We start from the raw sequence: 12,577 nt of genomic DNA on the forward strand, positions 1-12,577 counted from the left end.
CTCTTTAAAATTCTGAATATTATTCCAAAGGTCAGTGAGACTTTTACAACTAAGATGACGACCCAGTGTTTTTAGAGCTGGCTTTGCTTAATAATGATATTTTACAAACAACTGCATTCACTTAACCTAACACATGACCTTGATCTGATATGGGCATGAAATGGTGTGTGCACCAAGACCTTCTGATGCAAAGTTCAAAGGAAGAGAAAAACGGTGGTTTCCTTTTGGCCTCCATGTAGTTTATTTTACAGAAAGAGAGAGAGAGAGAGAGAGAGAGAGAGAGAGAGAGAGAGAAAGCCATCGTCCTCATATTAGTAACCAATTTCAGACTTACCACCACGCCACTGAGAAAGTTAATTGAGTTTCACTCCAAAAAACAAATTCTATACTACTAACAACAAAAATTTAAATAAATTTAAATGAAAAGCCAGTACTTTCATTTTAAGAACAGCATGCAGAAAATGATCCAATTGTTTTCACCCCTTCCCAAGTTACCACATTAATGTGAAACCCAGTGATAGTTATATTCGTGTCAAAAGGATTTTTTCACTTCTTCAACAGATATTAACTCACGACATTAAAGACGAGGGATATGGAGACAGTTAAAAACTGGGGAATTAGCCCCTGTTGAAGTCAAATATGAAGGGGGGGTGCAGTGGAGGCTGGGGCGGGTGCTTCCTGTCTTACTGTAAATGAATGTTTAAAAACTGTGTATTTATATAAAATGACTGATGCCCTTTTCTGTTGTCTGTGGCCATCCCTAGGAAAAGCCCATGAAAGCTGTCCACGTTTGAAAAGCCAGGATATAAAAGTATACAAGGCCCATTGTCCAAAGAAGAATTTAAAAGCAACACTGGTTGCCAAACCATGCTCCCCACCCAGTTACCAAACACAGGATACGAGGCCGTTTGTTTACTTCTCACAGCTGAATGCATACAAAAAAGGTCTCTGCACAGCCCCGGGACAGGTCAGCAGTCAGTGTTAAAATGCTCAAATGCCCTGATAAACCTTCAGCTTCAGGTCCCCTCCCTAGAGCTGCAGTCAAAGGTCTGTTTTCCTTTCTTTGGCTACTCCCTACTGCCTAACATAAACTGTCATAGCTGCCCAGGACAAACGGCCCTTTTAAAACAATCGACTTAGCCACCTCACCACACAGGATGGCACCCCCACATACACCAGGCTTGATTTTAAAGCCAGTTCTTCCATCTACTTCCCAAACCACCCAGAATCCAGGAACCGTGTTTCTGTGGTGGCCTGGGCTTCATCTCTGACACCGTCAACACCTATCTCCAAAGGAGCATCTTTCAATGTGAAGTCAAACTTCCCAGGGGATATCAAACCTACCTTCAGGGAAAAAGAGAGCAACTGCATTGTGCTCTAGCTACGAATCCATGGACAGTCAGAAAAGGGAGAAAAGAGGAGAGGAAGTACCTGAAGGCAGAAAGTGATGCGTTTCTAACGACAGCACATTCATTCCATAAAGGAATATACTGGCCCCATTTGCCAATGTCTATGTTCAAACCCTGTCAAAATTATCACCACCAGGCCACACCACACAGCTGCCACCATGCGACACCTTCACTGCAGCACAGGAGGACCATCATCTGCATGGTGATTTTGGGACATTTCAGAAAAGCAGGGCCTCCTAACTACGGGTGTAACAGTCCAGTGGCACCATGGACACACAGCGGAACCCAAGGGCACACTTGTCTGACCCCACCTGTCTTGCCTTCCTCTTGGCCACACCAAGTCATGGGCCACAATACGCCACAGTCCTCAGGATGCAAACAAACAAACACAAAAACCTACTCCAGTGCAGAACCCTCTTTGCCTGTGCACACAACGTGCTCATTTGGCCATCACTCTCTGCCCAAACTCAGACGTCACTGTCATGTTTGTGTGCCCTCCCCCTCCTGACAACAGCACTTTGGGAACTCTCTCTCTTTCGCTGGGGAACTCCCCCACTCCTCCTCTTTCTGGAGCCCTCAGAGCTCATCTGAACTTTCTTCCCAGCACGCGGATGTGCTTTCCAAACTCTGTCTACAAGACCAAATAAGAGGTTAATAAGAAGTGGCAACGGGAAGGAAGAGCACAGCCCCTGGAAACGGGTAAGAGTGACAGTGGCAGCCCTTTTTAGTGTGTCTTCAAATATAGAGTTAAAGACCTTTAAAAAACTAAATTCTGATGCCTTTGAAAAGAAAGAAGCACAAAATAACAACAGGGGGTTATTGCCTGCAAGCCACGGGGGAGAAACTCCATAATTCTTCTTCTCCCTTTTGAAGGCTGTGAGAAATCTGATTCAAAAAAGCAACAGCAGAAGGGGAAACCTCTTGAGGCTGTAACCATTTCCTGTGATCATGCATAATGTGCTTCAAAAGTGGGTTTTTACCAATTCTGTTGATCAATTGCACCTCCTTCATAGCCCTTCTTTTTTCTGCTGTGTTTACATCTGATGTGACTCAATGACAAGCACTGTCTGAGACTGTGAAACAGGCCTGTCATGTTGATTTATGGGCGCATCAAACCCCAACTTGTCCAAACTGAAGCTCGCAGTTCATTAATTAGAGAGTTGTGACTTTGAAGTCAGCTTTCAGACTGTGGTTTTTAACATTTGGCTTAATTTATATGCTCTTGAATGTGGATCTCTAAGGGAAAAAACTGAAATTCCCTCCTTGTCTTTGAACTTCTTTTGACCGCACAATAATCATTTCTTTGTCCAGAGTGATGCCTGCAATCCCAGAGTCATTAAGGCGCATTGAACTGCCACTGATGAGTAAGCCCCGCTGAATTAGAAAAACAGCCAGGAAAACAAAGCTGAGAGCCTTCTGCGGGGTGATATCTCACAATTACATGCCTTCCCTCCCCGTGCCATTTCCATTTTAATTACTGTTAGTCCTTTAGATTTACATTTTAGACACTTTTTAATCTGTTCCCTTTTTTATTAGAGCAGCGCCTGGTAGCGAGCCACTGTCCTTAAGGTTGTGTCAGCATTTTCATTAATATGCCTCCTCCCCTTTACCCCAAAACTGCCCCTGCTCTGCGGGGGGTTTACAAGCAGCCTGCTAAACAGGACTCCAGGGTGGGGAAACTTGGCAGAGCACAGAAAGGGAACCCAATTTGTGTAAAGGGAGGAGCTGGCATGGGGAGAAAAGTCTGTGAAACTCCCATGTGTAAAACCATCATCCATGCTCATGTGAGGAGCAGGGATGAGGAGTCAGTCACCTGGCAAGACTCCCTCCACAAGGGCAAAGTAGCTAGCCGTGTAGGGCTGGCGGAGGAGCCAAGAAAAAGGTAGCACGCTGCCCACGGAATTATAAATTCTGTTGTCACAGGAGAGATACTGAAGCAAGAGCTTTTGGACCACTGTGAAATGTGAAAGGGTGTCCTAATACCTAGGCAGCTCCCAAAAGTGACAGCACCTCAGACCCATGGGAGCATATGAAAGGCAAAGTGGGGGTGAAGCCCTGGGGAGATCTCATGGTGTGTGGGTCTCCCGAGTGTCACCTGCCTGGGCAGGGCAGCCAGATGCAGGACACTGTGAGCACTACAAAGAGCTGACAGGTAGAAGTAGACACTGCGTTGTGCTGTTTGTTTTTCCTCAGTTAGGTACAGACGACCTGAGCTAAAGTTCCCCAACGTTAAGTCGCGCTACTTAGTGCACGCACTAGGAATTAGGACATGCTCAACATGCAAGAGGTCAGATGAAGATGGGAATGTTTAATCATCTTCTAAATGTCTTGTTTGCTTGCCTGACCTCACAAGAAGTCGGCTTGTCAATGGAAAAGGCCATTGCCACCTGCCCAAACACTTGAGTTCAACAAACAAACAAACAAACAAACAAACAAACAAACCAATGATTAAATGGTGGGGAAAAAAAACTACATGTGCGCCCTTCTCCAATTTTGTCCCTCCCACCCTCTCTGCATGTTGGTCCTCCGTAGTGCCAAAGGAGCCCAGAATGCTGCTCATGATGCTGTCACCACACAGAGGTACGCTGCCGTGGTGATGTAAAGTAAGGAATCAAGAAATCTTTGTACAAACGGGACAATAATTCTTGGTCTGAAAAGCCGAGAACCGATAAGAGACAGCTGAGTCGGGCAATCATTTAAAAGATGAATGACAGTTTAATAGCCACTAGATAGTCCCCTGAGATCTGAGGTTTGAAAGTAAAATATGCACTGTTGGTACCTCTTTCGGTTGTTTTCCAGCATGTTGCTGTTGGAGAAGTTGAAGTTGCAACTGTTCTTGTTGTTTTTTATAAAATTCTTGAAGCTGCTGCTACAAGAAAGAGAGGAGGGACGGTAAGTAACAGATGACCGAGGCCCACCGTCCCTCTCCATGCCATGCACAAACTGTGATTTGAAAAATAGCATCCTTTTATCTGGAATGGCCTGACCTTTTACTTTGAAACCTGACAATAAATTCCACGCACACTGACTACTCTTGGCATTAAGGTCTGAGGAGTAATCTCAAAAATGAACTGATGAAAAACATACCATTTTCTACACAAATTAATTAAAATAAGGCAAAGGATGACCTTTGATTGTACAACAAAGCCAAGATGCCCTTGCAGAGTCTGGTCAGTCTCTAGTACAGGCTTTGTAAATTATGGGGGAAGGGACAAGGAGGGTCCCACTCTTGGATATTTCATTCTTGTTGGGAACGTCCTGAATCTATCCTCACCATTCTATGCCAGAGACTTCTATCCCTGTAGCAGCTAGTCTTAACTGATGGGTTCAGGTTGCCTCTTAAGTGTGTGAATTATGTCCCCACGACACAAAGACAGTCACAAGTTTATCTGAGCATTATATGCTGGGGAAAAGTACTCTGTATCTTGAAAATTAATGAACTCCAAAATGCTTCTTTATATGTCCAAGGGAGAAAAATTCAAAGGTAAGACTTGGAGTTGAAATGGGGACTTCAAGAGCTGTCTGTACACACTTGCTTCCAGTGTGCACCTCGTGTTGCTCTGATTCATGCCACTTCGGAGTCTCTTGGCTTACCAAACAAAAGACAGGAAAGTCATGTAAGCCTGAGAGATCTTTTCTGACCAAGTCCAATCACAGCCTTAGGAATCTCAGTTCATGCAGCACTCTCCAGACCTGAGTCCTGGACCCATGGCATCATTCTGCTCCTTTAGGAGCACCGATGCCACCATCACTCAGGGACTGGGTAGGGGAAACGGCCACGCGGATGAAGGGGAACTGTAAACTGGGTTTTGGGGCTCTGGGCTCTGCAGAGTGGGCAGGGGGAGGACAATTACCTGTTGAAGCATGAGGGCCTGCTGCTGCTGGAGGAGAACCTGGAGCTGCTGGGGACTCAGCACTTGCTGTTGAAGGATCTGCTGCATTTGCTGGGGAGTGATAACCTGAGGTGTCATCATAGCCACTGACACGGGGACCTGCAACATTAACCAAGGGTAAGTAGGAAGCCAGGAAGCCACACGCCCTCAGCCTCTCAGGGGCAGCCTACTTCAAGAATCGACCAATTTCCCCTGAATGTATTTATCGTGAAGAGATACAACCACAATCCTATATAAACCCGTGTGCAATTATCATTATCAATTTTATTGTGATGTTGTTGCTAAGCACCAAACTCAGGGCATCACAGATGCAGGGCAAGTCAAGAAATGGAAAAGAAATCTTGCAGTCAGGGTGGCTTATAAAGAAAGGAAGCACACCTTAACAAATGTTATCAGGGTTAGGGGCAGATCTACCCTTATTCACAATAATCTTTAGGCAAAGCGAGCTGTGAGAAGTCACCTTGCACTTAAGTTTTGTTTCAGGGAGGGAACTAAGGAGGAACAAACAGCTTTTGTAGCCACAGCTGGTAGGACCCACTTCCCTTGTGGACAGTGATTTTCAGATTTCTCAGAGTCATTAAGAATGCTTAGCCTGGGGTGGAGGACAGTGGGGAGAGAATCATGGACACACTTTCTGAACTTAAAATGTGGACCCTTCCTAGGATGCCTTTTACCCTTCCTTATTCACCCAGCATACAGATGTCTCAATTCTTTCATATTATGTGTGATCCCGGTAAAAGCCGCTTTCCATGACATTTCAGTGACAAACAGCTACAGTGATGAACTTGATAGCATTTCATATTTGCAACTGTTAACACGCTTCTGCACGGGCATCTTTGCAAGAAACCTGCACACTGTATCTGAAAGGATGATGTCTTGTTCAGATAAAACACTGACATTAAAATGACAGGCTGTCTTGGCCAAGGTTACACAAATTGTATTCAAGCGGATACCTAATGACAATGCTACGAATTCTGCGAGCTTTCTAGAATGTAATTTAGCTATTCAAAATAATCACTGCACTTGTGTTTAATTTTCAGACTACATGAGAACCATTTTGTCAGTCCTCGTAATCCAAGAAGACTACTTCATGAAAAATCAACCCCCCCATAAAAAGATATGAAAAGAAAAAAAACATAAAAAAAGAAAAGACAAGAGCTGAATGTCTCCTAGAGTAATATTTAAGCATCTTACTTTTCTTTGGTTTTTTTAGCAAATGTGCCAGCACGAAGCTAGAAGCTGTAAAGGATATATACTTTGTTAAAAAAGGGTCTGCTGTCATCCCATGTATTACAATAAAAGGTAATAACATGTTTTGCACTTTGCCTGTGTGCCACTTTAAAAAAGAAAAAAACCCTGCAGACAATAGCTGATCAAAAGATAAAAGAATTTAAAAAAAATCTTTCGAGAGAACAGTAAGCAAAAGAGAGAAACGGAGTGTTAATTTTATGTAACATAATGTCTTAATATGCAGTTTATCTTGACTTTTTCACATGACTTGCCCTGTCATTTGCATAGCGAGCTCTCATTCCTAATTTCACACTCATTATGCACTGATGTCCCGATTTCTCAGCATCACTAATTTTGATGAACTAAAAATGGTTCCTGAAGGTCAGATTCACATGCAATGATCATTCTCCACTGTTGTTGTGGCGTGGCGTGTGTTGGGGGGAAGTTGGGGGAGGTTCATGCATAAGTTTCACGTGTTTAGAAAACACTAGCTAGAACACTCAAAAAATTTCATTAACCCAACTCGGGGAGGTCATCCATGAATTCTTCTTACTGCAGTGGTCTTTTAAGTGTAGATGTAGTTACAGTGTAATTTAAAACAGATGGGCATGTCTGAATATTTTTATATGCAAAAAGGGACAGATGTATATGAATGGATAAATTATCCTTTTAAAAAGATAATTCGCAGCATGAAATATCACCAATGATTGGAACACTGAACTTGCGTACAGTCTAGGGCAAACGCCAAGAAGACACTATCAAAACATCTAACCATCTACGTACTAATTCCAATTAGTCGACTTCATCTTCATCCAGAAGAAACTTTCTGAATTTTTAAATGTGCACTGGGTGCCAATCGAGATCTTCAGAGCTCCTGAAGCCAACATATCACAATAGAAGTTTACTATTCCTTGAGAGTCGCATGGCCATACAGGAGGCTCACTGAAGCAAACAAAGGAACCATGTTTAAGGTTTCTTTTTCTCTCTGCATTTCTTGGATGGCGTACAACACAAATACTCGTGAGCCAAATGTCTAATGGCGATGGACAGGAAAACAGACAGGAACAGGGTGGTGTAAAATCTGAACTGGTGATGAACACGAACCTCAGAGAACAGTGGCAGAGAAACAGTACAGAAACAATCCCCTCATCGTCATTTTTAAAAGTGGTCTGGGCCCCTGTGTTAGAAACAATCCCCTCATCGTCATTTTTAAAAGTGGTCTGGAGCCCCTGTGTTAGAAAGGAACAAGGGTAAATTGGGGAGGCTGATGGAAACATTATAGGGGCCACAGATTCATGAATGTCAAATCACTTCCAATTAGATAAAGAGTATATTCTATAGTACATATACTCTAATAAAGGTGGATCTAAACCACAGTAGGTAATGCATACATGCTACTGTATTTTTTTTATCATATGTTTTAAAAGCACTTTATTTGTAAGCCTGGGAAAATAGTATGTGTCTTTTTAAACTGGAAACACCATGGCCCCTTGACTGTCAATAAAAAAAGGGGTGACCAGGGAAAGACTGACAGGTGCAGGTATTTTAAATCCTTGCAGAGAGAGTCAATGGTCTCCAGCTCCTTTTCCCACAGTTACTTCTTCATTGTTGGCAGTCGAACTGCAGAACAGTAGAATGAACTTGACTCTCCCTTGCTTGCTCCCTTTGGACCCTTTGATGGAGGGTCTGATGAGTAATAAAACGCTTCAAGCAGCAGGCACAGCCCAGCCAGGGACAGGCGCAAGAAGCCCGAGTAACCCTCTCAACTAGCGGAGCGGTCCCTGAGTAATCTGAAGTGGGCCATTATATCCTCATGGCTTGAACTCCGCTTTTACTATCTGAAACCACAGTTTCACATCAGCTAGTTCCCAGCCACCAAAGTGGGCCAGTGAGCTTCATTTTCAAATTCAGTGAAACAGATTTTGGTCGGAACCCCCCGCCCCTTCCCACACCTCAAGTTTCTGCTCTAATATATCAGGACAGGAGGTGGTGGCAAGGTTTCACAAAAAGTATTCGGATGGACCAAAAACCATAGTGTGGTGGAAAAGAAATGAGAGGAAAAAAAAATCAGAACAGAGTTTAAGGTTTTAAATAGTTAAGAATTATGGCCTACATATCCACTCCCTTAATTCCCAGTGTCCAGCTTTCTCCTGTAGCTAGTCCCTACTAATACTAGGAATCAAAGGGCATGCAGTACCAGCGAGGGGCTATTACAGCCCACACTTTATTACCCATTACTACTGAGGTCATTAACGGCAAGAGTGATTGTCGCAGCCCTCACCTATTGATCACCGAAACTGCTATCATTTAATCCTGTGTTGAATGTCTGGAAAGCAGCTAAAGGCACACGAGAGAGAGTGGTTTAGCACTGAGAAATATAGCCAAAGCTTAGAAATTACACTTTGATTCATAAAATCTAGCCAGTGGTTTAAATCAATAGTATTTAAAACAGTCATGTGAATTTTTAACTACAGCTGCCTAATATTTATAGGACCCTCATTGAGAGCATTCCACGAAAACTAAACTTTGTCCCCCGCAACCCCCGACACCCACCTTACCCTCCTGGAGATAACAATTCATTTCTGGTGCTCCATGTAGCTACAAGGGTTTGGGCCTTATCTGGGAGGTGAAGCTTATTCTTAATTTTTTTTCTTCAGAAGACAATTTAAATATAAGGCAAGGGAAAAAATTATCCCTGTACTATAGCTATGCTAACTGTTAGCATGTACAGAAATGAGCGTGCAGCATGGGGCTGTGTGAGCTCACAATGAATCACGGGAGGCATTTTATGAAGACCTAGAATGATTCTGTCTAGCTGCCTTCAAGGGATCAGAAATTCAAACAAAACTTCTGGCAGGTATTTAAAGAGTACTAGCCTTAAAATACTGAACTTAAACACATATGCACCTACAGTTGACTCTTTCTTTGAGCTTCTCAGGGATACCATGAATTTATTTTTTAAAAAAAGTGAAAACAGTTCAGGATATGCTGTTGACTGATACCAATGGGGTGTGGCCCATCCCAGGTGCACATAAACCCTCCTGAGTGGCAGAAATACAGCTGTGCTTGGCCATGTTAGCGTGGCTAGTATGGGCCTGCTGCTACTTAATACCACAGCTGGAGAAGCATCTTTTGCACCAGTGACTGCTGATAAAGACTCAAGCACTTCTGGCATAGTTTCCTTTCTCTCCAAAGGACGCTGTACGTTGGAACACTTGCGGACTATCAAACAATGCACTTTGCTTGCTTCTTTCTCTGACTTTCAAAAGTGGGGGAAGGTAGGCAATGGGGAAGAGGAGTGTTGAAATTCCAAAAGCAAACAAACAAATAAAAAAAAAACACTCATAGAAACAATACTTGGTTCTAATCTAGGAGACAATTGAAGGAATTGGGTGGGAGACGAGATGGCACAATATAAATCCTGAAAATAACATGTTATCATTTCTCTCTCTCCCTCTCCTTCACAATGAAGTTAACTACAAGTAAATCCTGCCCAGCACAAATACACATAGACTTTGTACATTCACATCCTCTCATAATTGCTATGTATACAAATCATATAACTGAGATAGTAAAAATGCAATATCCCACTTCATTTTCATTAATTATCTATTATATCATTTCCATCAAGTCACTTGCAAACAATTATTTGGAAACTGTTTTTCAATCTCTGATCGTGAGAAGCATGTATGCCTCCAGAAACTCACTTGCCTTCCATACTTTAAGCTGTGTTTGGGTGGCAGCTGATGCGGTTAGGCAGTGTCACCCAGTCAGCCACATAACGAGAGCAAAACAAATTAAATTAGAAGGCTCTAGAATGTCAAAACAAAAGCAAGCAAAGAAAATGGCTCTATTTTAAGAAAAAAAGGAATTATGCTCAATTTTCTAGGATCATAAGGAAGCTAGCTTGTGTTTGTACCAGGAACCACCTAAGAAAATATAGGCCAGTTTGCAAAATTCATAACCAACAGATACAACAGACTCAAGCAGACAAAAAAAGAAATAAAAAACAAACAAACAACAACCAAAAAAAAAAAAAAAACAAAGGCAAGGGCTCCTATTCTCTGTGTCACTAAAAACTTTAAAAATCCAACCAACCAAGCAAACAAACACCCCAAAACTTAAATCAAGAACCACACAAAGTAGCTGTATCACAAAATGGGAAAAGATGTATTTCTGACATAATATTTCTGTCTTAAAAAAAAACATGGTATTTATGTGGAAAGTATAAATCTCTTTCACTGTGGAATGCTGCTTTTTGTATAACTCTTTTAACTTAGCTATTTTGCCATAATACTGTACAAAGCATTAAGGCAGGTAATGGTTATTATATTAATGCAAAATTCATCTAAGTAGTCACTCATCAGCATAACTGTTCTCTCTGCAACAATACAACCACCTATTAAAATTTTAGCAAAAAAAAGAGGCCTCTTTAAAATGCAATTAGCATTTCATTTTTTTATCATTTTGTTTATTGCATTCTATCAAAGAGAGGCTATCTTCCTTTCACAAAGAATTGTTAGGGCCAATACTTGCCTGCCAGTCAGGAGTTATTTCAGGTTCCCAACCCCAAGAAGCCATCTCCTGCAGAACTGAGTGCTTTTTGTCTTTACATTAAAAACAAATGGTAAAATTCACATTTGTCTACAGCACAGGGAGCGGAGGCTGCCTTGTGAATCCTCACCATTTCCCAGACAGGCAAGGTTACAACTCTAAGCACCAGCCTAATTGTTTCAGTTCTAATAAATATCAGCTTCATTTGCATAAAAATGTAAAGTTTACATAAATTAAATTGCTTCTCCCATTAGCAATTGTTAAACACAGAAAACAATGGGAGCTGCACATGAAAATAATCGCTTGATAAGAACTGATCCCTTCAACTTTGAACCACTATTATTATTATTATTATTATTTATTACTATTATTTAAATCTAGAAAAAAAACCTTCTCTTTCCTGCCTCAGTCTCATTTTTCCATAAGTGGGCTGGAAAACTATTTAGTGTAAGTGAGTAAACCATGCTGACATTTCATATTAACAAAAACAACAAAATCATTTTTAAGTGCTGAGACCAAGAGGTATAGGTGATTAGTCCAGAAAGTTTCTTAGAAAATGTCTGACCCACAGATCTTTAACTCCTAAGAGGACAGGGAGGAAACTTGGGCTAAGTGAGTTCTCTTAAACTGCAACATTATTACAAATAGTGACAGAGATAGCAACCGCATCAATCCTGTTGAGAAACGCTTACCATTAAGCAAACAAGAAAAATTTGTAGATAGTTTTAGATCAAGGGTTACTATTACATGAGGGAAAAAAAATTAAATGTTTACCTTCTCCCTAAAAAAAGATTATTTTTTCCAAAACTAAGAATTAAACTGATAATTCTCCTTACTTCAAGGTAACTAGCCAGAAAATACCAGAGGGGATAAACACATAATATTTCCCCTATATTATTGGGGGGGGCAGTGAATTTAAATATACAGATAGGCCCAAATTAGATCACTCCAAAGTTGAGTAGGGATTTACCAAGTCACCATTTTCTTTTTACCCCTTTAAGAATTACTCATGCAGTTTCTCACACGTAACTCCAACACGTTCACCTGATACAACACAGTTAAGCCAAGGGACGAAAGTCGAATGAGAAAAAATAAATAAATCAGTTGCTTCTTTGACAATATGTCTATCCATTGATTTATTTCTAATAGAGATAAAAACCCCAACCAAAAGCTCCCTACATATGAAGGGTCAAAATATGCTTTTTAAAATTGCCTTGTAAAATCAACACAAACGAGGGACCTGTGAAGACCCGCCCAATGAAGTGATGTGACAATTAAGAACAATCGAACAAAAAGCTATCTTCAGGGACAAAAAAAAAAAAAAAAAAAAAAAAAGTAAAAGAAATTAAGCTGCCACAACTGTAACAGGTTAGATGAAAAAAAATCAAATTTTAATGTATTCTCCCCTGTGTCGTCTTGTTTTGTCAAGACATCAAATAGAATTGGGAAGTACAAAATAACAAGCCCTTGAGAAATCACAGAAGCTGACCT

At 41.3% G+C, this 12,577-nt stretch overlaps 1 protein-coding gene across 13 annotated transcripts in view; it reads right to left on the reverse strand.

Annotated features, from left to right (window-relative positions):
• The window catches only part of Foxp1 (forkhead box P1), a 405,483-nt gene that overhangs the window by 86,535 nt on the left and 306,371 nt on the right, over positions 1–12,577 (reverse strand). For 10 of the 13 annotated variants that reach the window (XM_040738590.1, XM_013114168.3, XM_021227831.2 and 7 more), the window contains 2 exons: positions 5,264–5,401; positions 4,189–4,278 (listed from right to left, as the gene is read on the reverse strand). In XM_040738590.1, coding sequence (XP_040594524.1) covers positions 4,189–4,278; positions 5,264–5,401 — 228 coding nt within the window. The remainder of the gene's footprint in view (positions 1–4,188; positions 4,279–5,263; positions 5,402–12,577) is intronic. The other 3 variants (XM_005071201.4, XM_040738594.1, XM_021227830.2) reach the window with 1 other exon arrangement.

Source organism: Mesocricetus auratus, unplaced genomic scaffold (assembly GCF_017639785.1).
Source record: "Mesocricetus auratus isolate SY011 unplaced genomic scaffold, BCM_Maur_2.0 Super-Scaffold_100676, whole genome shotgun sequence".
Classification (NCBI taxonomy): Eukaryota; Metazoa; Chordata; class Mammalia; order Rodentia; family Cricetidae; genus Mesocricetus; species Mesocricetus auratus.